Consider the following 25,855-nt stretch of genomic DNA (forward strand, 5'->3'; position numbering starts at 1 on the left):
TTGTCTCTGCAAGTGTTAAAGCTGTTGAAAGAATCTGGTTATTTACATTCACACAGTGAACCAGACAACTGCCTGCACACATACAGGAAATTGCTTGTTTATGGAACCCTGGGTTCAAAATTCTCTTGGGAGCTGGTTTATTGCAGACAATAAGGACATGAAGAGTACCACCATTTCTCATTTTTGTAAATATGTTAGTATGTACTGTAATACATTAACAGTAAACTATTTGCACTGACTACCAGACACTGAAATATAAATACACTACAACATTGTAATCCCTAACCGTTCATCAGCCTGCAAGTTTAATGTTTGTGTATATATATATATATATATATATATATATATAATATAATAGTCTACTGTATGTAAATCTAAAGTATGGCTTCTGGTCCTGAATCAGTGTCTCTTTTAGATTTTTTCTAAAGCCATTACATACTTAATTTATAATATAACAACAGAAGGCATATCTATTTGGCATCTCAATACATCCTGTTTAAAAAAATATATATAACGTGTGTAATAAAATACAAAATGTGTGTTAACCGTACGTTCATACTAAGGTAGAATGTAAGCTCTGGATAGTACTGCCATATGGATATTTAAAGGCGCATTTTATTTATTCTATTTATACTAAACAAATGCCAAATACTTATTACACTAAACGAATCCCATAATGAATACTATTTCCTTCAGCACTTGAAGGAACGTATAAAGTAAAAACGAGAGCGTGACCCGAGAGGCGGGGTGAGGGGGCGGGCACGTGAATCATTAGAACAGAAAGGGAAACGATTCGATACAGTTCTCATTCTATTGATCACAAACCAGACATTTGTTAGTACGCCTACGTATTGATAATTGTATTTCAGCGTTGTCCCAGGTGAGTTAACTCGTTTGGTGTCCGCTCGCAGCTCTAGCAAGCTGAAATAATAAATGACTTCAGAAACACAGCCGTGGACGACGAGCGCGAGCTAGCTAACGCTCTGTGACCCAGTTAGCTAGCTAGCTAGGTTAACGTTGCAACCCGACGCGTGTTTCAGACGTTGCTACTGCAGAAATAAATGAATTCAGTCGTCCATTTCTATGGTTTTGTTGAAGAAGACTTTATATGTGGTGCACAAACACACGGTGCTTCACGTGTTGACAGAGGAGCTGCTCGCTAGTTTCTTTTCGAGTAGCCGGATCCTACAAGCTAATGTTAGCTCCTCGTGTATGTTGAGATAAAAATAGACTTCCTAAAGGGCTGCTTCCAGTGGAGGCAGCTGCCGTTCATGATCATGCTCTGATCTCGTACGACGATAACTGTTTAATCACGACACGGTTAACACTTGCTCTCACATACGCGTTAACCATAGACTTGTTGCAGAAGGTCATAACGCTAAATGTACAAATGAACTAGCGTGCTATCAACGAGTGCCCTTGTGCTGCGGTCGGACCTCCGGGCTCTGTCTGGTGACAATAACGTGTCAACCATGAAACACTTGCATATCTCAGTTGTACCCCTTGCAACGTTTGTACAACAAAGTTCAGTGAAAATGATTTTAAAATGGATTTTCTTCCCATTTTCTAGCTTTAAAATAATAATTGTGATGTTTATATATATAATATAAATACATATTTATAGTTTGTCTATTCCAATGTTTATACACAGAATATTAGATTTACCTTCCAGGATAATTCAATAATAATAAATGAATAATTCATTCACCGACATGCCAAACATTCAAACCTTCATGAATGTAGGATTTCACTCGGGACTATTCTGTGCTTTAGTTTTAACTACGTTTTCCTAATACAGTGGTAACTGACCGTCTACTGCTGCTGACCATTCCAGTGAAGATCTGACCTCAGGGCTGAAGACAGCCTTCTCTATCGCTGCCCCTCTCTCTGGAACTCTCTGCCCAAACTCATCCGAGACGGCATTGACCTTTCCTTATTTAAATCTCAAATCAAAACCCACCTTTTCACAACTGCTTTTATTGTGTGATTGTGTGCTCTATGCATTTTTTGTATAGCTCTTTTATGATGATTTTAAACGTTTGTAAAGTGTCTTTTAAGTATTATGAAAAGCGCCATTTAAATACAATGTATTATTATTTTGATTACTGTGCCCTGTATACATATTTTTGTATGTTTATGCTTTTTTCTATGCTTGTCGGTAGGTAATTACTAGCAAGGATGCCGATGCCGCACGTAGGGGCAGTATTTGGAGCCATAGCAGGACTGTTGGCCATCATGTTGCACTCCTCTGTTCACAAGATAGAAGAAGGACACCTTGCTGTGTACTACAGGTATCGAAACACTGACCCTTAGTATTGTTGCCTGATAAAAATAACAAACATATAATAAGAATATGGATGACACATTGTTATTTGATGATTCATATACATTTAGTCTGGTTTTGGAAATATTTACTTTAGCTTGCATGCTCCAAGAGAGAAAAACAAGATGCCCTTGCCGAAAATTTTTGCGCGGGATTTTCCCGACCTGAGCCTCTGAGGTGCTACTACAAGCTTTTGCCTTTGTACAAATTAATCAAATGTTACACAGACTGATCAAAAACGGTGATTCAGATTACACTTCACTGGTCCCTGCAGGAAGGTTAGACAGTGGGGGAATATAATATATGGGACATAGCCTTGATAAAAGGCCTACATTGTGGACTGTGTTCATTAGCTGGACAAAGCAGGAATACCCTGTGAGTTAATGCTATTCAACCACACCCTCATACATTTCTGTTACACCCTCAGACAACATTCAGTCCTTTTTCTTTGGTTCACCCTCTAAAGTCAGTAGATAATTTAATCTTAAGAATGGAGACCAAATAATTTGTTTGTATTTGTTTTAGGGGTGGGGCATTGCTGACTTATCCCAACCATCCTGGATATCACATTATGATGCCCTTCATTACCACATTCAGATCAGTGCAGGTAAACTTCCCTTTCAGCCCTCGATCTTGGCCTGTTAGCAGAGGCCTGTGCAAAGTAAGAGTCGACCAGAATGAGCTGATGCATACAAAACTGAATGGGAATTTCTATAAATATATCAGCTGCAGCATGCAAACAGTTGCCGTTCAACCATGGTGGCTGTATAAGTAAGACTAATTTTTTCGTGTGCAGTTTTTCTTGTGCTACTAAATATGCATATAATTTAAATTTTTTAATTGGATGAAGATAATTAAATACACTTCATGTTTTTTTTGAGAAAACATAATAATTTAAATAATATTCATGTGGTTGTTTACTTTTTTATTTATTTGGATCCTCAACATTTGTAACCAGCACAACAGAAACTGTTTGTCTTTTACCAATAACTATCACATTAAATCGATGCTCACCTTTGTTTGCATGAAAAGTGTTTTTCCATTTTACTTCAAACAAGCATGCACTACTTTTATCTACTAGTTTTTATTTAAAAAGTTACATAAAACTAGGGGAAATGATCATGTCACGTATTAAATGCCAATACATGTTTATAAAATGGCCATTGTTGTTGAAGAATAATCTTTATTATTAGATCATGTGAATGTTATTTAATTTTGTATGTTTTAGACCACTCTCCAAACTGACGAGATCAAGAATGTGCCTTGTGGAACAAGGTAAGACTGAGCTTATTGGTGGAAATTGATCAATTCCTGAAAATCAGTATGTATTAAAGATTAACCTAAAAAAATGTTTTCTCTTCTTTTTACAGTGGTGGTGTGATGATCTATTTTGACAGAATTGAAGTTGTTAACATGCTGGTCCCTTCAGCAGGTACACCACGTTCCATTATTGCCAGTGCAAATCGTTCTTATTTGATTGACTTCTTTACCCTGCCGGCTGCTTGGCGTTACAACAATAGTTGCCCTTGTTCGTTTATTTGCAGTGTTGGAAATTGTGAGGAACTACACAGCTGATTATGACAAAACTTTAATATTCAACAAGATTCACCATGAACTCAACCAGTTCTGCAGTGTACACACACTGCAGGAGGTCTACATCGAGTTATTTGGTGAGTATGCTTTTGCTGCTGTGGCAACACATTTCCTTGGGAAAGCACAATAAGTAATATATCTAAAAAGCAGCGGCTGTTTTTTGTCTTGCAGACATCATAGATGAGAACATGAAGATTGCTTTGCAGAAAGATCTCAATATTATGGCACCTGGACTGACAATACAGGTATTTAAACACATACAACAATAACTTGAGGGACACGGTAAGGCTTTCTTTTTCAAGTGTCTGATGCTGGTGGAGATAGTTCAGAGTGAAGACTGCATTAAAGATGTAGAATAACCTGTTTTCTTCTGATCAGTAACGCACATCTCGCAATTTACACTGAACATTCTCAAATGCGATTGTCGCTCTCTTATGAAATAACGTAAACCGAGATTGCACATCGTAATTTTCGCAATATATTTTACAATTTAATTGTCTCTTCTTTTCCTCTGCACCGAAGGCAGTCCGTGTTACCAAGCCAAAGATCCCTGAATCTATCAGGAGGAACTTTGAACTCATGTAAGTTTGTAAATCTGTACTTAGTAGCGCAGGCTTAGTGCATGTTTCAAATTCTTGCCAAGTCAAGGAAGACTACACATAAAGTTAAATATTTGCATGAACCTTTTTTGTGTATGTGTGTTGTATATGCAGGGAAGCAGAGAAGACTCGTCTGTTAATAACAGCTCAGACTCAGAGGGTGGTGGAAAAGGAAGCTGAGACTGAAAGAAAGAGGGCCATTATTGGTAAATGTGATGCCGTGTTGCCATAAATCAGCCGGCCAGGTTGTCATTTGTATGACGGTCATTCCCCCTTTTAGTCACTCATGTGTAACCCTGCTATCTCACTCCAGCTTGTGTACATCTGTGAAAGCTCACATGTTTGTGTCTGTCCCATAGAGGCTCAGAAAGTGGCCCAGGTAGCCGAGATCCATTTCCAACAGAAGGTGATGGAGAAAGAGACGGAGAAGAAGATCTCTCAAATAGAGGGTTAGCTTCATTGCTTTCAGTTTTCTCCTCTGGGATGGAGTTGTTTATTGCTGGTGAACTGGTCTGTCATGTGTCTGTCTCATTCAACACCGTCTCTTTGTTTCAGATTCTGCCTACTTGGCGAGGGAGAAGGCTAGAGCTGATGCCGACTTTTACACTGCTGAAAGGTTTGCTGAAGCAAACAAGGTAAAAAATACATAAATGCTGTTAGCATAATGTTAACTAGAACGGGCACTCGGTAGAGCGCATACCTTCGCATATCACAAGATTGGGCATTGAATTATGAACATTTTGGCATTAGTTGCATGCCAATTGGATAGAAATATGGTAAAAATAAGATTTTGACCTTTTCATGACTTTGACCCGATCGATCCCAAAATCTAATCAAATGGTCCCCGGATAATAACCAATCATCCCACCAAATTTCATGCGATTCGGTTTAATACTTTTTGACTTATGCGAATAACACGCACGCACGCATACAAATAAATACACGGCGATCAAAACATAACCTTCCGCATTTTCAATGCGAAGGTAATTATACATTAACACACAGACATCTTATCTAATGGCCTAAAGATAAAGTTACAATATTGGGAGCTATATTTATAAAAGCTACACTATAATCATTGTTACATTATAATAGCATAATACCATGTCATGATTGATTAATTGTCCCCTGAGCTGAATCCAGTGTAATAATGACCTCCCATACTGACCCAGCCTGAATCTTATCCTCACATACTGTTGTCTTTCTTCTCAATCTTTACAGGTGAAGTTAACCCCAGTGTACCTGGAGCTGATGAAGTACCAGTCCATAGCAGCGAACAGTAAGATCTACTTTGGCCAGGACATCCCAAACATGTTCATAGAGGGAACCTCTGTCCGCCCGTCCAGTGCTCAACCAGACTTCCTAAAAACAAAACTAGAAGGGTAAAGAGTCCACAGCTGTGCCTCTGCAAAGGACAGGAGAACCTGTCTGTCCGGTGGGGAGCATTGTACTGAAGATGATGCGTGGGATAGCTTTGCAGCTCGTTTTGTGAATAACACACTTCAGTCTTAAATTTAAATGGAAAACAAAAAGGTGTGAAAATTGAAAGGCACGCGGAAGTGAAAGCAAGATAAAAGGGAAAGTGTTTTTTTTTTTACCTTCCATTCTTTTGGGGAAGACAGGTTTTAGGAATAAGAATGATGCCATAATTAAAAATCAAAAGCATAATAAATGCTTCTGCCTGGGAAGAAGACAGCAAGTAGTCGTCTTAATTTCCACGTGCTTGCAATCAGTGCAGCTTAGCTGTTGGATCTGCATTCATTTTTGTTTGTTGTATGCAAGATGAGTGATGAAAACTTATGAGAATTAATTTCTGTTTGAGCTGAACTGGAAACAAACAGGAGGCACTAATTGATTAAATGTGGTTTGGTTTGTGTCAGCGTGCATTGTGGGTAAGTCATCTCTGCCATCTTCTCTTACACTAAATCCCGAGTTGGCTCTTCTCTCGCGACATGAAGGAATGTGAGGACTGGTAATCACACCTCATTAAATGCTGCTTGTGGAGGAACTACAAATAGTTATGAGCATTATGCATTTGTCATATACAAGTTTTCCAGTTGGTGAAAATCTCAGACATGAAAACTTGATCTGTGAAAGTTGATTTTTGAACTATAGCGTTCTAGAAACATGTGTCCTGACTTTGTTAAATTGCCCCCGAATTTGCATAAAGTTGGATACAATCCTACAGATCCCCAAGTCTTTGAAGTTGGAGGGCTCTCATTGTGTTTTCGCAGTTTATATATTTAATATAGAGTGGTGTCAGATTGGTGTAAATGCAGTTGTAGTTTCTGTTAGCTTGGCAGTAGTTTGGTGTTAGTTGTAGTTGAGAGTGCAGCCACCTCATGAAGACTTTGAGATGATTTACTGTGAGGGGGAAGGGTTTATTTTCTTAAAGCTAATTTAATTAGATTAATAATTCAAAGTTAATTAATATGGCAGTGTAACAATAAAACGGTTGCGTGATCGTGCCACAGGAGGAAGTTGTGCTTTGTATTTGTTGTCAAGAAGGCAGCACATCGTTCTCTCCTCCCTCTGGCTCTGGTGATCAGGGCGTGCATGTGGACATGTGTCGTGGCTTGATTCAGGTGGTTAGTAGTGCCTGCAATGGTTTGCCAACTCTGCTATACAGCTTATCCAGATGTGATTAATTGTAAATTCTTAGGAAATTGAGTTTAATTTTTTCACAAAAAGCTGCTAAATGTTAGACAGAGCTTAGACCCTTAAAAGTAAAAATTGTGCAAAAAAGTTTAAAATATCTTTGAAACAAGAAAGTAACTTTGATTTGTAAATCTGAGACATTGAGTATTATGAGCATGTTGGTTTGTCGGTGTATAAAAATGATAAACAGAATCTCCATTCTATGGTCGATGTTTACATTTTTCTGTAATGCAAGAATTTATAGGATGCAACGTTTCTGCTAAACAAGATAATTTTAGTGGCGCACACAGTTCCTAATTACAGTGCTAACTGACTCAAGTGAGAGTCTGTTTAATCTCTGATCAGTTGTGTGTAACGATATGAGTTCCAGTGCAACACAACAACGAGCATTTCTATTAAAAACAAAGCTTTGGCTTCAATGAGATGCAAGTTGGTGCTAGTTTTTATTATGTTATGATGCTTTTGGATTTTGTTCAGCTCTATTATATCGTACTTCCACTTTTCAGAATGCAAGCCTTAAATAATAATGGGTTAGCCCAGACTTAAAGATTCAGTAATTCCTAGAAACTAAAAAACTCCATTTGAACTTAAGTGTGAGACTTCTTAAGAGCTTGGATGTACAAACGGAACAGAACGGCCTCGTCACAGACTTTACCGAGAGACTGGACTAGCAGTAGAAACTATTAGGGTTTGGAAGACGTTGTGATGTTAACTTGGCTATGAATGAGATTTAAAGGCTGCATACTGCATTTGCTTTGGTGGTGGGTTCAAATAAAAATGCAAACTAGGAGTTTTGAATCAATTTTTTGGGGGGTTACTATTTTGTACAATCTGGGACATTTAAAACACCGTCTCCTTGTTCTAAAAGGTTTATATGCAACAATGTTTTCAAGTTTTGACAATGTTCTTGTGAAATAAAACCTATTTTGGTACCTCTCTTCTCCAGCCGTGCTGCTTTGTGTGGACGTTGTGCAGTACACTTGGATGCCAGCAGGTGGAAAGCTAACACCGTGTAACACCAAACTTTAAAAGTGTAACTGCATAAGCACCAGTATGGGCTCAGTTCAGGGTCAACTGGATAGGGAGCAGAACTGTAGAGCTATACGACTACGTGAGAAAAATCAAGCTTGAGCACAACAGTTATAAACGTTGAGGGTACACAACGCCTGAGCATCATACTGCATATATCTGTGCACAGATTAAGAGAAGAAAACTAAAAGTTCCCATATTCTGTAGGACTCCTAAACTACCCATGCACACATACTGAAGATACACGTTTGGAATTTGGGCCTGGTTTTGACTGAAGGGGGTACATATATATTTCTCTCGACACATTCATAAACAATTATTTCCAGTGGAGATGTTTTCACAGGTTTACAATGTGCACGTGTGGGTTAGTGACTTATTTAGATGAGTGGTTGTGGTGACACAGAGGAGTCAGTGGATGTGTTGTGTAGTCACAATCTTATCACAATCCCTGTTCTAACACACATAATGTATTAGTCCGATGAATCTGTAAAATGGTCATCCCAAGAGAATGACACTAAAGTCCTGCCCTCGGCAAGCAAGTCAGCCGTTCACAAAGGCTTTCCAGGAAGCCGTGCGTGTGTGACTACTGCCTGAATAACCAGATGATGGATAGCTTCCTCTCATGACCTCTCAGTCCTTACAGATCCTGTCCCAGACAAAACATCAGGCGTTGCTTTCTAAAGGAGGGTGTTTAGTTATCGTCTCACCCCAGATCTGTTTCTTTCCTGAAACTTCATTCACCCTCAACTTGATTACGCAAGTGAAGAGTATTTTGTGTGTATTTGTGGGCTCTTTTTAATGGGTGGTCTGATTTGGTGTGAGGGGTGCAGCAGGTTTAAAGCCCCCCCCCCTCCCTCACAGGAAGTGGTGTCAAGGTCACGCTTGCTGCTTCCTGGATGAGCCAGCTCTTCACTTTCCTTCCTTTTGACCCTGATCATCAGATCCTCATGATCCTCCTGGCCTTGACTCCTCTGGATGTGTCCCTCCATAGGGGAACTCGGGTGTGGTTCCTCATCTCAGACTGAAGGACTAAATCTACGACTCATCAGCGGCAGTTGGCAGCGTCATCGTCGTTACTCTGTTCTGAAGCTTTATCCTCACATTCCTATCCAATGTGTGTGTGTTGGTGCACATTCACTTTGCTATTTCTCTTCACTTTTCTCCTCTACATTTCTGTGGTGACCCTCAGGATGGATTTTTGCAGACATTACACAAGTCAGCTGAAAAATGTCGGCTCTAATTCTGTGTTACATGATATGTGCTTTGATCGACCTATTTGTCCGTTGTTCTTTATTCTCCTGTTGAAGAATTACGAGTCAACCTTTAATATGGGCATTTCATTATTTAACATATAAAAGGTCAGTTTACTCATCACAAGGGGGAAGGCCTCCACTCAGCCTGGGCACCATTTGTATCTTCTTTGGCTCTGAATGGTGCTTTGTTCTGAGAAAATATCTGACCTAAAGTTAAGGCCTGGTCACACCATGTAAAAGTTGTAGTTTTTTTTAATGGGGGAGGGGTTGTGTGTGAACTTTTCGTCCTACATTTATCACAGTTGACCAATAGCAAGCTGCGTGGACAGTGCTGACCTTTAAAGGGACATAGTTCAAAATGGAGGAAGACGTCTTAGCTGATGAGCTTTGTCTCACCATCCACTTTTATTTAACGCACTCTCTTGGAGTATAAGCGGCTCCACCAAAAAGGAATAATTTGAGCGTTATAAGACAGGAGTCGATGGTGCAAATATGTCTTCTGAATAAACTAGATTAACAGGCCCAGTACAAACCAAACAGAAACCTGGACCAACCAACGAGTTGTTCACTATCTCGCCACCGAGCTTGGAGTGATAAGACACGTGAGATTTGTACCTCAGTGTTATATTGCTGTAAGCTCAATAATGGTGATTGATAAGGTGGTATAAAGACGATCAGCACGACGGAGCTCAGTCATAGCAGCAGGCAGTGGAAGAAGATCAGCAGGTCGCCTGTCTCTTGTTCTACACCAACAGAGGGGTCAGGATCAAAGACTCCGCAGGGACAGAGCAACACTGACAACGTGGAGCAACCCGCACAACCCCATCTCCCTGGCATGACTTGAGACGACAGAAAGGGAAGTAAGAGTTGTATTTTAAGAGACCGAACACAGGCTGTGATCCGTGTCAGCGATCGTTTACTATATTTGGTCATCTGCATGTATTCTGAAACTGGAACATTAAGTCATTAACAACTGCGATCTATCTTTGACCACTTCACACTTGAACAGGAACAAGAGATGCTTAGAAAATGAATGATGTAGTTTTAGACTTGGCCATCAATAGAGTGACAGACGGTCATAAACCTGACACCGCATATGCTTCGGTTTGGTTCCTTTCACTGTTTCAAATCTCTGCTCTCCTGATTTGCTCCACTCTCATGTTCAAAAAGACAATGTGGAATGTTAAAGAGGTCAGGTGATGTATCGAGCACTTTGGGGTCAGAAGTCGTAGGCTGTGTAAAGGCACAGAAGGTCAAAGACGACTGTCGATACATAAACACTTGAAAATCACATTCTACACACTGCCCACAAAGAAGCAACGAGCAACAATTTAAATTCGAATACATTATTTATTGTAGAGAAATCCTCGTGAAACTTCTCATGTCAGTGGGAACTGCCTTTTGCTTTGTACGTCTCCAGATGCCGAATCAGATCTTCAATACGCATGTCCTTCAACTGAACCAGATGCTCTAACCTGCTCACCTTCATTTGCAGGATCTACACACACGCACACACACACACACACACACAGAGACACACACGTGGGAAAACTAGGTGAGGTTCATTTCTAAAACTGAATTATCTCACTGATGAAAACTTCCTAAAGTGGTAAAAGTAGATGTTGCACATTCGTGTCATTTTTATATTTCTGAATGTGCAGATGTGGCCACAGGCAGAGAAGAAAAAAAGTTATATCCGCTGACTCACTGACCACCACTGCTGACACAGCTTATGACGCATATGTATCAAACACATCTCAACGTCTCTTTCTCTCTCTCACACACACACACACACACCTGTAACAATATTACATGTATGACAAAGCGCTTCCTCCACAAGACATAAAAACGGAAGAGGACTTTGTTCGCAGATGTTTAACAGTCAGTCTAGTGTTTCCAGGATTGGTGTGTGTGTGTGTGTGTGTGTGTGTGTGTACCTCCACAGTCTCCTGCAAAGCCAGGACAGCTTTCTCTTTTTCCTGCAGGACTAGTCGTAAACTAGGGTCCATGTCTGGGTAACATTGCGCTGTCTGTTGCGGTTTACTATACAATGAAAAAGCAGAAGACACATTATTATGAGGAGCACTGCTTTTGATTAATTTAAGTCATATTCAAAGCATATATTTTTGGTCATACCCGTTTTTCATTCTGCTTTTTTCATCTTTTAGCATTTCTCCTGCCGTCTGAGTCACGCGCATCGCTTCAGTCTGATGAAGTTCTGTAGACAACAAAACTAAACTATAACATTTCTCTAACTATAATGTAAACTCAACATGATGAATAACACTCTGCTATTGTTAGAAAACTTCTAGAACTCGTTCAATAAATCTTACGGACACAACTAGGGCAAAGGGAGAAGGATAGGAGGCAGATAGCCGATGACCATGAGCAGAAAGAGGGAGAACCAGAGAAATGAGATTAGAAGATGGAGAAAGAGAAAAATGAGGAGGCCTTTAAGTCCTGCAGTGCTGAGCTCAATCCAGTGATAAAGGCCATCTGGTGATGTTGGGAGCTGATATGAGGAGTGTGTCTGAGAGCAGATTGGGAGTAGATGGAAGAGGAAAGAGCAAAGGGAGTAGGTGCTGGCCTAAGGTCAGCTTTACAGGGTTGTTTCAGGGACAGATGAGGTGTGGCAAATGGGAAAAAGACATGTCACCGATTTACTCCCTAAAGGTGTTGGTATTCTCTAATCTAATCTGTCTGATGCTGGTAAATGTAGATATGTCTGTGTCTCTGTGTGGTCGCTGCTATCTGTAGGAGAGATTAGCATTAGCACAGAGATGTGAGCAGGACACAAATGCTGACCATATCAGCACAGGCTGGAGACGGAAGGAAGTAGAGAAGATTTCAGAGGCAGAATCCACCTTCACATCAGTCACTCAGTTCTCTCGGACACAAAATAACACCTCAGTGTGTCTTGATTATGCTGATTTTGTGTTTGTCATCGAACAAGTAGATATAGCACCATTGAAAATAGTCTAAATGACACACACTTCCTTCCCTGTGCTAAAAGAAAATGCTGATTTAAATCAAGGTTACAGACTGACTGTCAGCTATTACACTTCACAAATGACACTAACATAATGACACATCATGCACGAGGTGTGCGGTCAAAACACAGTCATAACATTCTTGTTAATTCAGCAGTCAGTGTTTCTGTAATCTATTTGAATTCCCTATTCCAATGATTTTTCCACAGGATTTTCTGGTCGTAAATTCTGCAGAAATCTTGATGTCATGTCATGCCAAATATGGCAACAGACATGTTGGTCAGAGGATAACGCTTTTACAAATGTGAGAATTGAGTAAAGAAAAGTTGGTGAAATAAATAAAACTACCTGTATGAGGTTTCTTCTGGTTTCTGGCTTCATAGTATTCCAAATCCTACATTCAGAGGGAAAGTGTGTTCAAAATGTAGTTCTTTTTCTAGCAACAATGAAAGACAGAGGACCACATCAACTATGCATTTAGTAATTAGCCTTCAAATAGACTTATTCCATGTATGCCTCTGAGCACACACAGACATGCAGCACAGTACACACCAGTATATTCTCAGTCGGCTGCTCCAGTTTCTTGTCTATCTTCTCTCGGAGGGCGTTCAGTACAGGCTCTATCACTCCTGCAGTGCTCAGTACAATCCTCTTCACTGTGTCCTCAGGCACGTGAAAGTTCAGCTTGGAAAACACCTTCCTGTTCACAGAAAAAACACAGATGTTTAAAACAAAAATAAGGAATAACCTATACAGAACTTGTGAAAATCAAAATAAATTACAACAGGAACAGCTGGTTTAACTTATGATAATGCATGGTGATAATAAACTGATAAAGGTGCCAATTTGTTTACAGTGAAGAGCCATAAATCTCTAGCTGGCTGCGGGCCCCATCCCTGGGACAGGATGAGTGGGTGTGTGTTGGATTGGTTCTCATGACCAGATGCAGAGGCCCTTGTTGAGCTCAACAACAGTTCTGCCTTAGTGTTTGTAACATTTTACTGAAAAGTTGAACGCATTTATTGTCATTTGGATTAAGAGATATCAATATTGATATCAACGTTTCCGAGTGTGTATTTGTGTAAGAATGTTCAGGAACAATGCGGATATATTGACAAAGTCAGATTTAGAAAATGTGACTCTTTCCAGCTCTGGGGCAGCGGCTGTGTGGCACCTTCCTGCCTATTTACCACCTGCATGCATCTGTCCTGCCTATGGGCGCAGCGACCTTCATCAGATAAATGCACTTTGAACTAGAATGGGCACTCGGTAGAGCGCATACCTTTGCATATCACAAGATTGGGCATTGAATTATGAACATTTTGGCATTAGTTGCATGCCAATTGGACACAAATGTATCGTGCTATGGTAAAAAAAAAGATTTTGACCTTTCCATGACCTTGACCTTGACCTTTGACCCGATTGATCCCAAAATCTAATCAACTGGTCCCCGGATAATAACCAATCATCCCACCAAATTCCAATGCGATTCGGTTCAATACTTTTTGAGTTCTGCGAATAACACGCATACAAATAAATAAATAAATAAATACACGGCGATCAAAACATAACCTTCCGCATTTTTAATGCGAAGGTAATAAGCAAATGAATATTCATTAGTCTTGTGATGTCTTGCCTGTTGAGAAGGTTCCAGTTACTGAGCTTCTGCGGCGTGGAGTTTGCAGGAATATAGTTGTGCAGGTCAACAAGCTTTGGGAAGAAATACTTGACAACCTCAGCGGCCATCACTGCAGAGAAGTCAGTTAAAGTAAACAAACAAACAAGGAGACATTTGAGTTGACAAACTACGAAAAACCCCGTTAGTTCGAGGTCACATTCCAACTTCTGATACACTTCCCTAAGCTTGCCTTTATTTGTCTGACCATAAAGCTGAAGGTGTATTCGTGACCTGATCTTTGGCTACAGAGCAGCAGACATGTTCATGGGCGTCACCGAGCTAATGAGCGGATCACGTGAACTAACCAAGCTAACTAGTTAGTGCATTAACTAGGTTAGTGAAGGACAGGGTGTGAGACTATCGACGCTCACGTCCAGCTGCTATCAAAGTAGTTACTAGTGCCGACGTGACTGGTCCTGCCCCCCCCGGTGCTGAAGCGCCCGTTACCTCCGTCGCTGAAGTCTCTGGTGATGTGTCTCTTGGGCCGGGTCAGAGATATTCTGTCTATCCACGCGTACAACGCCTGCAACTCCTCTTCGTTCAGTTCTCGGTCCATTGTTCTTCGATCGACATCTGCTTCTGGAGAGTTTACAAACACCCAGATCGCTCTGCTGAGTTTTTAGCTTGTTAGCTTCCCCTGACAACAGGTTGTTTAAGGCGTTGCTCAGCAACCGCTAATTAATTATGACGATCCAGCTGACGGCCCCTGGATGATAAATGACTGAACAACACTGATTGGGTAATTGTGCAATGCAACTTTTATTGTTATCTCCATCTCACAGACAAACAGAAGAGCTCAATAAATATAAACGGTTCAGATGAATTTTCAGGTAAAAGTTTGCAGGATAGATTGAGGCTTCACCACCACTTTGAGGAAGGACCACGTGCTCGTGAGTGTAGGGCTAGCTGGGCCTGCTGCACAGTAGGCCTATATACAATATAAAATGCCTTGGAGAATTAGGCTGCTATCAACATGTATCGAAACAATACACAAAACAGCGGCGTGTAAAAGTTCAGTCTCACGATGTCAAGCATACCGAGAGGTTAGTACAAAAATGTTCAGGAAAAAGTCAGACCTATTCTGGTAAGCCCCTATGTCCTAAATTAAAACAATTTGTAAAGTGCCCGTTGGTGCGACATTTTAAAATCCTGTAACAGCATTATTCCTTTTAAAAGCAGTACCAAAACCTGTGTGAGGAAATAGTAGCAGTAAAACAATTACTGCCTCAACAATAGTGCAATTGTCTCGTTAAGTGATCATGTATCAGGGAAGAGACATTTCCCTTCAAAATATAAAACACATCATCATGGCAGCATCGCCATTTGTCATCTATAAAACACATGAAATTGAGTCTCACAATCACAACTTCAAGTTTAGCAATCAACATACTGAAGGCTTACATAACCAAGACACAGACGGCGGTAATCCTCAGGGAGACCACAAGTGACAGAAAAGCTCTTTCAATCATCACGGATCCTTCAGTGGATCTTGCTTCCATTTTAAAACAGACAAGCGTCACCTGAGAGGATTTATAGGTCCTCCTTAGGTGTGACAACAACAAGGTCCTCAGTCAGAGGCTCTCAGTGTTTACACCAGGCTGAATTATTCCCTCTGTCATCTGGGCCTGCTGGGGGGCATCAGGGCAGCTCTCGCTGCAAGCTGGAAAAAATAAGTATTGTTAACATCATATGTCTGTTGTTCTTGGTATTCAGTGGTGACCCGGAGAAGTTTATATGGCTATTAACTCCCCAACACCGGGCCACTGCATTACACTGCTATGTTGAGACAATGTCCAAAAGCACTACGTCTTTATTAACGTGAACGCCTTGAATAACAAGAAATGTCTAAGTACCAGCTGCCAGGATTTGGAGGATTTAGAAAAGTCATGTTGGCTCTTCTGCCATCTGAATACATACCAGCTGAGTGTGTGGCAGCGGAGACCGGACCGAGGAGGGCTTTGGCTTCACTGGAGGCATTGGAGGCTTTGGCTTCATGATCTAAGAGAGTAGATGTTCACATTTTAAGGGAAGCGGCAAAGGCAAGAACAGTTAAACGTGTGAATGCTTAACAAATGAAAAGTGGAGGTAAAATGACTTGCAGTGTCACTTACTGGCTTTGTTGCAAGTGGTGGCAGAGGTCTGGATGGAGGTAGTGACTTTTTCTGAAAAGAAAAGTAAGAGACAAAACAAATTAATACACAATTTAACAAAGCAAACTATTAGAGCACTTAAAAAGTTATTTCTATATGCAATTTTACCTCAGTATAGATTGGTTTGCTTGAAATAGGCTGCATGAACGGCCTTACAACCTGAAGGAAAACAGTAGTTTATTGGTTAAAAATAAAAATACAATAATACAATACAATTATAAAAAGAACACATACACAACGCTACATTTAAGTAAAGACAAAACAGCAGATCAGATTACCTGTTGAATCTTTGATTGCTGAGGTACATCTGACATTCTCTTAGGTGGCTGTAAGAGACACAATCATACATTAGTGAAGGTGAAAGCTTGATAAGTCTTTTTTAACCATAAATCTTACTGGGTTTTGCAGCTTTTTAACAATGATGGCCCAATAATGATTTAGAATATCCCTGGAGCTCATCGGTCGTCATTGTGTATTGGGAGCTCACCACTGGAGCTGTTCTGCTGGGCTTCAGTGCTCCAGTATGTGGCCTGGCAGTAGCAGAGGACAGAAGTTTGCAGGCTTGAGTGGCGGACGATTCCACAAATGTAGGCTGGCTGATGTGTGTGGACGCGAGGCGAGGGCTGCCTCGTGCGCCGATTGACCGAAACAACGGGTTGGATTGTCCTGAGGTAGACTGGAGGCATCTGTAGAGAAAAACACACGTTTGATCAAATTAAAGAACGGACAGGATGCAACTCTATGGGGCTAAATGTACAAACACTGACGGATAGTTTTCTGTACCTCTTTGCAGGTCGCTTTCTTTTGATGAAGCACATCAAACTCCCAATAACCAGAACTGACAGCAGGAGTAAGCTGACCACCAGTGACACAATAAACACCACCAGACCTGCATCTGCGCACACAAAAACAAACACACATTGATTGTGACGCTATTCCTTGAGGGATGAGCGCTGTAACAGGATTACTGCATTTGTACCCACTGACTGGGGAATTCCATTAAATCAGTGTTCATGAGAACAAAGCACATTTGTTTGAGTCCATGAGAGATACATTTCAAGTAGTACATCCTGATGAAAAACACAGCAGAAGAGGAGCAGACACACACAGCCATGTGTAAAGCATAGCAATCAAAGATTCAAGCATATGAGGACTTGTACGATACCTTCAGGGAGTTCTGACTGCTCCACACTGCAGAAAGGTGGGTCCCAGCCGGGGTCGCAGTGGCACTTACTCTCATGGTTACAAACCTGCCAGAGATCACAGTCAGGCACGTTATCATGGCTACACGGCGCTCCAAAGGGCTGAGAGGATAACAGATTTCTCACCCCGTGGTTGTTGCATTTGGCCGAGCAGTCATTTGTTCCGTACACTTTTATGTTTTGAAAGTCTTGACACCGTTGATTGTAACATACCTGAAAGACATTGGCACAGTTCACTCATCTAGAGTCGACAAAGGTTGTTTTCATGCTAACTGCTAACAGCAGCCTGGGCAGTTTTCTTACCATGTTGGTGCCACATTTAGTCCCAACAGGCACCGTGCCTAGATCTGCAGGGTAGTTGTCTTCAGGGTTCATAGTTGCCTCATTGCATATGTCTCCATTCCCTACTTTGTAGAAGGACTTCCTGGATGTCACAGGAAACTCCCAGCCTCCAGAGCAGAACAGTGTCCCACAGGATTGATCTCTGGATCCAAAAACACAAAGCAACTAGAACGGGCACTCGGTAGAGCGCATACCTTCGCATATCACAAGATTGGGCATTGAATTATGAACATTTTGGCATTAGTTGCATGCCAATTGGACAAAAATGTATCATGCTATGGTAAAAAAAAGTTTTACCTTTCCATGACCTTGACCTTGACCTTTGACCTGATTGATCCCAAAATCTAATCAAATTGTCCCCGGATAATAACCAATCATCCCACCAAATTCCATGTGATTCAAGAAGATTTGACCTGTTCATGACCTTTGACCTTGACCTTTGACCCGATCGATCCCAAAATCTAATCAACTGGTCCCCGGATAATAAACAATCATCCCACCAAATTTCATGCGATTCGGTTCAATACTTTTTGAGTTTTGCGAATAACACGCATACAAATAAATAAATAAATAAATACACGGCGATCAAAACATAACCTTCCGGCATTTTCAATGCGAAGGTAATGAGACCAAAAGTATCAGACTATTATCGGCACTATTGCAGTGCTGTTATGATTTTTGATTACATACCGGCTTGAACATCTTTGGCTGAACAGTGTCTTTCTGCAGTTTCCATGCTTGTGAAAACAAGCATCTGGAGCTACGTCAGCATCTAAACAGAATCACGGCAAACAAGATAGCTGCAGGCATAAGAGTCTTGACTTATTAAAGAACATCTAAATCAGACCGTGATTCACTCGTGTAATACCTGGTCCCCAAAGTCTCTTGCAGTGTTCCTGCCGTGAGGGACACTGTCCATTGTAGCAGTATCCTTTCCCCCGGTTGCAGGACAGGCCGTTTTGGGTGTAGGCGTCAGTCTGACAGGAGGCAGAGAAGCCAGTGCAGTATTCTGCCAGGTCACAGTTTCCAGTCTTTGGTCGGCAGACGCTGCCTGTCGGTTTCAGCTGCAGAGCGGAGAGAAACACAGATGGTGATGTACCAGCTTCTGAAATAAAAACACTCACGCATAACCAGCCAGACGGCAGAGTCAGACAGTGTCTCGCTATATGGTAACACACTTATCATCAGTGTGACTTCAGCGACAGTAGAGAGGACATAGTGAGTGTTACTTACTTGGCATTTGTGGCAGCACTCTCCCTGTGCACACTGGGCTCCTGCATTCAGTGTACAGGTCGTGGCGTTGCAGCAAGGATTCTTGCACTCCTTTGAGTCAGAGGGGTGCAGATCATTAACAATGCATCTCCTTCGAGTGCTTTGATTGTGCGATTATATGGATGCACCCTCTGTGTTGCACACACCTCTGCAGTGCCACAGTCGCACTGCTCTCCAGGCTCCAGGAAGGCATTTCCACACACTGGCCCTCCATAGACGCGATGAGTAGCGGGAGTATCCAGCAGGCAGGCAGGGTTGATCTCCTCCAAGAACCTACTGAGCTGCTGCTGACTGCAGCTGCTGAACATCTCTGGATACACAAGGCTACAAAAAGAGAACATATAAAGGTGAATATTAGTTTTACTTTGGGTTTTAGAAAAGTAAATTAAGGGGAGTTTATGTGAGTGTGAGAAACTGAGCATACCCAACACTCTCAGCCATGATGCAGCCTCTTTTTGATGTCAAGGAGCCACAGACACAGTTTTCAGAGTCATGGGACAAGCCTAGGTTGTGACCCATCTCATGTGCAATAGTAGAGGCCACTCCGATTGAGTTGGTATTATGGTCCTGTGTGTGTCATAAACAAAAGTGGAGTGTAAATAAACATCACACAACTCCCATTGATTTGCTTTCATTTCTATATTTTTGACAAAAAAATACATTTACCTCATTGACAGCACCAGAGTTAGAGGTGCACATTGCATTGGTGTTGGCTAAGCCGACAGTGGAACCATCAAAGTCCACACCTCTGAGTGGGGCAAAAGAAACATTTAACACATCATCCAAGCATTTGTCTCTTTAGTGGAGAGTTAAAAACAGATGCGTCCTACGTGATGAACTGTGCGTTGTCGTGTTTGGTCCTCTGCAGCAGGTTCTGCCGACGCCACTCGAGGAAGCGACGGAGGGTGAGCTCAGAGTTAGTGCTGACCTCCATCTGATCATTGTGTGACCAGATATCCAGACCGACCAGCATCACACGAACACCCACGGGGCGATACAGCTGAAACAGAGCAGCACGTAAGCACAAACTGGAAAGTGGAAATTAACCAAAAAAGTGAATGAATTATCAAGTAATGCTACAAATCACAAAACCAATCATCTATAATGCTGCCACAGGAAACCACTGTTGGGTCTAGTGCGGTCTGATGATGCATTCATGCTGGACACTTTCAATTCAATTCAATTCAGTTTATTTGTATAGCCCAATTTCACAAATTACAAATTTGTCTCGGAGTGCTTTACAATCTGTACACATAGACATATAGACATCCTGCCCCAAACTCACATCGGACCAACAAAAAAACCTTAACCTTCAGGGGAAAAAAAAAAAGAAACTGGAGAGAGAGCAAGGAGGGAGGATCCATCTCCAGGATGGAATGATGCATGTAATGTGTGTAAGAACAGAATTTAGAGAGTAAAATATCATTCATATATGATGACAGAGTAAATAGTTCAGTTCATAGTAGGGCATATTCATGGAGAGACCTCCACCCATCCATCAGCAGATGGCGGGGGGAGAGGAGGGCGGAGTCTCCAACAGGACAGTGGCGAGTCATGAGCAGAAGAGACGACACGACCCAGACGGGACATCAGGCAGATTATATGATCTCCTCACAGGTCCATAGACCCATGAGACGTGTCAAAAGAAAGTCGAGAAAAGAGAGTTAGTAACGATTGAGAGATGAGAATTCATCCTTAAAAAGAGAAAGAGAGGAAAGAGAAAAGTAAAAATCCTATCCTAAAAATCGCAGCTATAGCTATAAGCCTATAGCCTGAGGCCCTGAGCTAGGGGCTCCCTGATTCAGCCCTAATAATAATAGCTCTCAAAGGAAGGTCTTAAGAAGAACTTCCTTTTGGAGTGACTGAGGGCCTCCGGCAGAGTATGCAAAGAGGATTGTGAGCTATGTGTGAAACATAACAGCTTAGGTGGGAAGATTCACAGTTAAAGTTAGATTTTCACAGTGAGAGAACGTGTCCTTCCTTCGATTGGTCATATTCCAGTCAGTAAAGAATAGATAGTATCAGGACATATTTATTGTATTTAATCAACAGTGAATGTGATGTCTGATCAAGTGCGCGACACGTGGCTGTGCTGCACTGTTGGAAGTATTATCTGCCGCCAATACAAATACACAAACGTACTGGTAAGATTATATGGAATATTAGTCCAGAAGGTAAATGTGCTTAAAATTACACAACATTAAGCTTTGACACTCATTTGAACTTGAGAATTATTAGTTTAATTGAAAGATTAGGGCTTTGTTTACATAACAATGTTGAATCATTATGACTGATAAACAACATAGAAACAAACATACCTTGTCCACATGGTTTGCTATTTCAAGCGCTCTGCCCTCTATTGTCTTCTTACTGCCAAACTTTCTATACTAAAAATAAATTATTGTTTGAATTAAAAACATTGCATCTCACATATAAAATGTACTTCTTACGGGAAATGTTTATCGTGCAGATCATTATCATTAGCAGGCTGCATCTGCAATAACCGGCTGTCAGAGAAAATAGGGAATCTAACCTCCGCGTGGTCGACCACCACAACCAGCTCCACTGTCTTGGCTTTTCCTGTTCGCTCTTTGGTCTGGGCTCGGCTTTTCTGAATGAGACAAAAGGTGGAAGATGTCAACAATACTTAAAGTGTGTACCTGTTGTAAGTTTTATCTGTTTGAAAGGTGCTGTTGAAATAAAGATACAAAACAAAGTGCTCTTAAAATATATATATACAAGATAGTATAACAGATTTGATACAAACTGTAAAAAAAAACCAAATAAAAACCTTTTTTAACAACTGACAAATTCTAGTGTTTCATAGTCCAAATGTTTTTAGAGCAGAGGTGTGCTGTTGCTATATATTAATATGATGTCATCATAAGTAATTAGTAATATGCAAAATTATGTTTAATTTAAGTTAATCGTCACATCCAGGAATAATTTCAAAATATTTTGGGATTTATTATGTCTCGCCAAATTGTTGTCTTTGTTTTTTTTTACCAGGTTCCCTTTGTTCTTTTCCTTTGTTTGTCTCAAACTGTTACATTGACCTAATGCAACAAAAATGTATGTGAATTTTTAAAATACCCAGGGAAAAGTGTTTTTGTGATACATTTGAATAAATAACTACTTTAATACAATAACTGTGTATTATATAATGGGATACTTTTCGAAGTTATAGTCAAACGTAGTATTTGACTGCATTCCCTTTCTTGATTGTTTTTTATACAACTATTAAATGTAGGAATGCAGCACAAATCAGCTGAAAGCTTTAAACACTGGTGTATTTCTGTAAGTGTCCACGCGTCTTTACCAGGCTGCCGAGCTGGAACAGTCCAGACGGACGAGCTCCGTGATCGTAGAACGTGGTTGTGTTTCCATGGGAACAGGAGCTCCTCTTCCTCCTCAGGTGTTTGTAGTTGTAAACAGCATGAAGACCCTCGTCACCGTGAGCTCTGGAGCTCTGTCTGTCATCCTGCTGTCCCGCAGCTGCACCGTCCAGAGGTTCGAGAAGGTACATTTGGTCCTGGAGACGCACGAAGCCCCTGTAGTTGCAAAACTGGAACTTCAGTGTGGACACAGGACAGCATTTTCTTTCTCCTTCAGCATATCTTATTCTATATTACTGAACAGGCCTTTGTGTAACATGCTTCCCAGATTCTGCAGACATGTACATTAATATGTTGTCATAGCAGACATAAGGCAGCTCTGCGAGGCCTTTGTTGCTTATGTTACTGGTTTTCAGACACAGAGCGACGGGACTGATGCTCTCTTTGGATTGGACACACTGGTCATGAGTCACAGCGGGGGACTTTTAGTCTCAAATCATTATGGGGAGCATTCAGCTTGGGACTCTACTTTCAGAAACTTTTGTAATTAAGAGAAACAGAATACAAAATAGAATTAACATCCAGCATTACTCACTTTATTCCAGAGCAGAGTGCCACGCTGGCAGAGGAGTCCTCTACTCCCACGATGTGCCCATGATAGTAGCAGTGAACCTGCACAGACATTCATTTTCTGTCACAGACTCAAAGGAAAATCTAAACTCACACCTCCGTTTTCTTTTAGCAAGCACAGTGCAAAAATGTGGTCTGATTTGAAGAAGATAATATTGTACATGGGTTGTGTCATGTTAAGATGAAATGACTCAACCGTGTGATGTAAATTCCTCTTCAACATAAGACTCGAATATTGCAGTGGGTAGTGTGACGTTCAATAATGGGAAACTTTGAAGTTGTACTAGTACATTTATTGCGACATCAGATATTTTGAAATCAAAAATGACTTGCAGGTATTGCATTGAGTGACAAGACATTTGTGAATTGAAATGATGATGAAAACTAGTTTCTGTAATAAGATATTGATTTAATGGCGTTCAGAATTGTCCAGCATTGAAAGGTAACTTGGTATACATGTGGGAAATACTGTACTCATAAGTGAAGGAAGATCTGCATTTTTTTCAAACCCTTTCTTGTATTTAACATTTCCGAGCTCAAACTTAGATTTTCGACCAAGAGCAAATGAACCACACCAGTGTTTTACAAAACTACAAAAGGTTAAAAAAATGGACAAGCAAATAAGACAAAATGAGAGGGCAGTTGAGACATTATATGTCTTACATTCATTCATTTCTGGACAGTAAAATACATTTTTGGAAGTATTATACAAGCTTGATTCCAGATATCTAAATCGCCCATATCTCAGTTTATTCAGTAATTCAAATAGAATGAATGAAGGGAAACTAAATAACAATGCCATTATCAAAGTAACCTAAACTCACTTTGGGTTTGGAAGTTACAATTAAGCGTATACATTGAAGGTTTACACTCTACATTTCCACAACATACACATCTGGTTCTGATACATCACATTAAAATGCAAGACGATTATAAATACAAAGATTAGATTATGATAGGGAAATAGAAGTGACAGAAAGCCAAGGCACATATACATACCTTAAGATCTGGAGTAGTTGTGACTTGGGTGCCCTGATCAGAATAGTGTGTCACGGAGAAGTTTTTGCCAATAAGATCTCTGAGAAGAACAGTTTTATTATGTAATTAATATTGACACATACAGAAAGAAAGTACATATGTACGGACCTGCATACTCAGAAATAAATGAGCTAAAAACACAGTAAAAGACATTTAAATTGTTCTCACTTGTTCTTTTCCAGATGCAGTGTGTAGTTTTGGCGAGCAATTGTCAAAGAGTACTGGAGTACATCAGGGTACTTCTACACACGCATGCACACACACACACACACACACACACACACACACACACACACACACACACACACACACACACACACACACACACACACACACACACACACACACACACACACACACACACACACACACACACACACACACACACACAGAGAGAGAGAGAGATAGAGATTACTCTTTAACACATCTTCCTAAAGCTAAAAATCTATCAGAATTGTACAGTAGAGTGTGTTACCTGATGTGTAGCCGCATCATTACTGAGAGATGACTCTCTCAGCCTCCGAGGTATCACTATTTGGTACTTCATCACATGAGGTAGAGTTCTCACACTGTCCGCAATTATTCCTGCAAGTATCGGGGATATTTATGAGATATGATAGAAAGAAGGAAAGAAACAAAGAAACAAAAGGTAAGAAAAAAAGAAAGAAAATATGCATAAATCGTACCCCATGAAGAGAGGAAAATCCATACAAAAGATCCAGAATATGGCATGTTGCTCTACCGGACGGACTCTGTCATTGTGAGTTTGGCAGTCTGAAGAAACAAGGCTCCTCAGCACTCCGCCCTCTTTGCTGTGTAATATCCTGAAAATTACCATTTGAGGTTGAGAAACCACATGAGTCACAACCGGAGCTTGAGAAAAAGTTTGACGGTTTAAAAAAAGAAGAAGATGTGCGTAAGCCTATAAATTACACCACACGGTTTTACGGGGATTAAAACGCTTTGATAGACGTCGTTTAGAAAACGTGTACACATTTTCAGTTTCTTGAAAAAGAAAGTGGGACCTGCCCTCAATTTCCCCTCAATCGTTGTTATGAGACTTTAGGCCTATTTGAAAGTTGTTCTCACTTTGAGACATTGTTTTTCCATTTACCGCCACATCAAAACTACAATAACACCGAAGTACAGCTGTGCGTTGACATATTTTATTGGGCAGTTTTATTGTATTCAATCACGGGACTCCCCTTATTTAAACTCAAAAGAAGAAGAAAAGCCACACCCAGTAACCATAATCAAACGATATCGACCAATAATGGCCGTAAGAGGCATTTGCGCTCCCTACTGGTAAAAGGACAGAATGTAGCAGACTCGCTCAAAGGTTGCGTTTTCACACTATAAAACGCTCAACACCTGCGGGTCGAAACATATTCCCGAGTGAATTTATTTGCAGGCGATAATTATATAAGAAAGGAAAGAAAAGAGAGAGAAAGGAGTAGATTTACTTTTGTCTACTTGTGAGACGAAAGGTCATTGTACTGTAACGTTAGCGACATTTAATACACATATATTAAGGATGCACACAGGGCTAACGTAATACAATATATTTGCTTAGAAAATTCAACCCTCACGTTGATATTGTAATGTGTGCATAATACCAAACAAATGGAATCAAATAGGCTGATTAACTAGATTAAGACCTGGATGTCGAGTCTAGCCAGTGGGTGGCGACAACGCTCTTAATTTGACAACCGCAGTCCACAAACGAATGACGTAGTTATTACGCGACCCGAACCGAACACTCC

General features: G+C 40.7%; 3 protein-coding genes across 4 annotated transcripts; 1 reads left to right on the plus strand and 2 right to left on the minus strand.

Moving 5' to 3' along the window:
* The first annotated feature begins 784 nt into the window (after positions 1-784).
* erlin1 (ER lipid raft associated 1) lies at positions 785-8,113 on the plus strand. 2 transcript variants are annotated; one of them, XM_056435892.1, is made up of 12 exons: positions 785-880; positions 1,799-2,291; positions 2,849-2,930; positions 3,552-3,598; positions 3,694-3,755; positions 3,868-3,993; positions 4,088-4,161; positions 4,439-4,497; positions 4,630-4,721; positions 4,875-4,964; positions 5,071-5,150; positions 5,737-8,113. In XM_056435892.1, the coding sequence occupies exons 2-12, from the start codon at positions 2,179-2,181 to the stop codon at positions 5,899-5,901; spliced, it is 990 nt and encodes a 329-aa protein (XP_056291867.1). In that variant the 5' UTR covers positions 785-880; positions 1,799-2,178; the 3' UTR covers positions 5,902-8,113. The 2 variants fall into 2 exon arrangements, with proteins under 2 accessions (XP_056291867.1, XP_056291866.1); XM_056435891.1 differs by having other exon boundaries at positions 2,163-2,291.
* A 2,726-nt stretch (positions 8,114-10,839) lies between these two features.
* On the minus strand, positions 10,840-14,679 carry spef1 (sperm flagellar 1). Its single transcript, XM_056436222.1, has 7 exons — positions 14,571-14,679; positions 14,082-14,193; positions 12,998-13,145; positions 12,794-12,839; positions 11,592-11,673; positions 11,393-11,498; positions 10,840-10,953 (listed from the first exon to the last, which is right to left on the minus strand). Exons 1-7 carry the CDS (start codon positions 14,677-14,679, stop codon positions 10,840-10,842), a joined length of 717 nt encoding a protein of 238 aa, XP_056292197.1.
* A 179-nt stretch (positions 14,680-14,858) lies between these two features.
* adam8a (ADAM metallopeptidase domain 8a) lies at positions 14,859-24,862 on the minus strand. Its single transcript, XM_056435556.1, has 25 exons — positions 24,779-24,862; positions 24,568-24,677; positions 24,261-24,334; positions 24,054-24,132; positions 23,020-23,096; positions 22,409-22,640; positions 21,623-21,700; positions 21,408-21,476; positions 19,920-20,089; positions 19,756-19,837; positions 19,514-19,656; positions 19,236-19,413; positions 19,051-19,140; positions 18,686-18,881; positions 18,508-18,589; positions 17,779-17,959; positions 17,602-17,688; positions 17,439-17,523; positions 17,057-17,168; positions 16,761-16,959; positions 16,552-16,599; positions 16,382-16,432; positions 16,235-16,285; positions 16,041-16,121; positions 14,859-15,783 (listed from the first exon to the last, which is right to left on the minus strand). The coding sequence occupies exons 1-25, from the start codon at positions 24,822-24,824 to the stop codon at positions 15,739-15,741; spliced, it is 2,646 nt and encodes an 881-aa protein (XP_056291531.1). The 5' UTR covers positions 24,825-24,862; the 3' UTR covers positions 14,859-15,738.
* Positions 24,863-25,855: the final 993 nt, after the last annotated feature.

The sequence above is a fragment of the Pseudoliparis swirei genome, chromosome 17 (assembly GCF_029220125.1).
Source record: "Pseudoliparis swirei isolate HS2019 ecotype Mariana Trench chromosome 17, NWPU_hadal_v1, whole genome shotgun sequence".
Classification (NCBI taxonomy): Eukaryota; Metazoa; Chordata; class Actinopteri; order Perciformes; family Liparidae; genus Pseudoliparis; species Pseudoliparis swirei.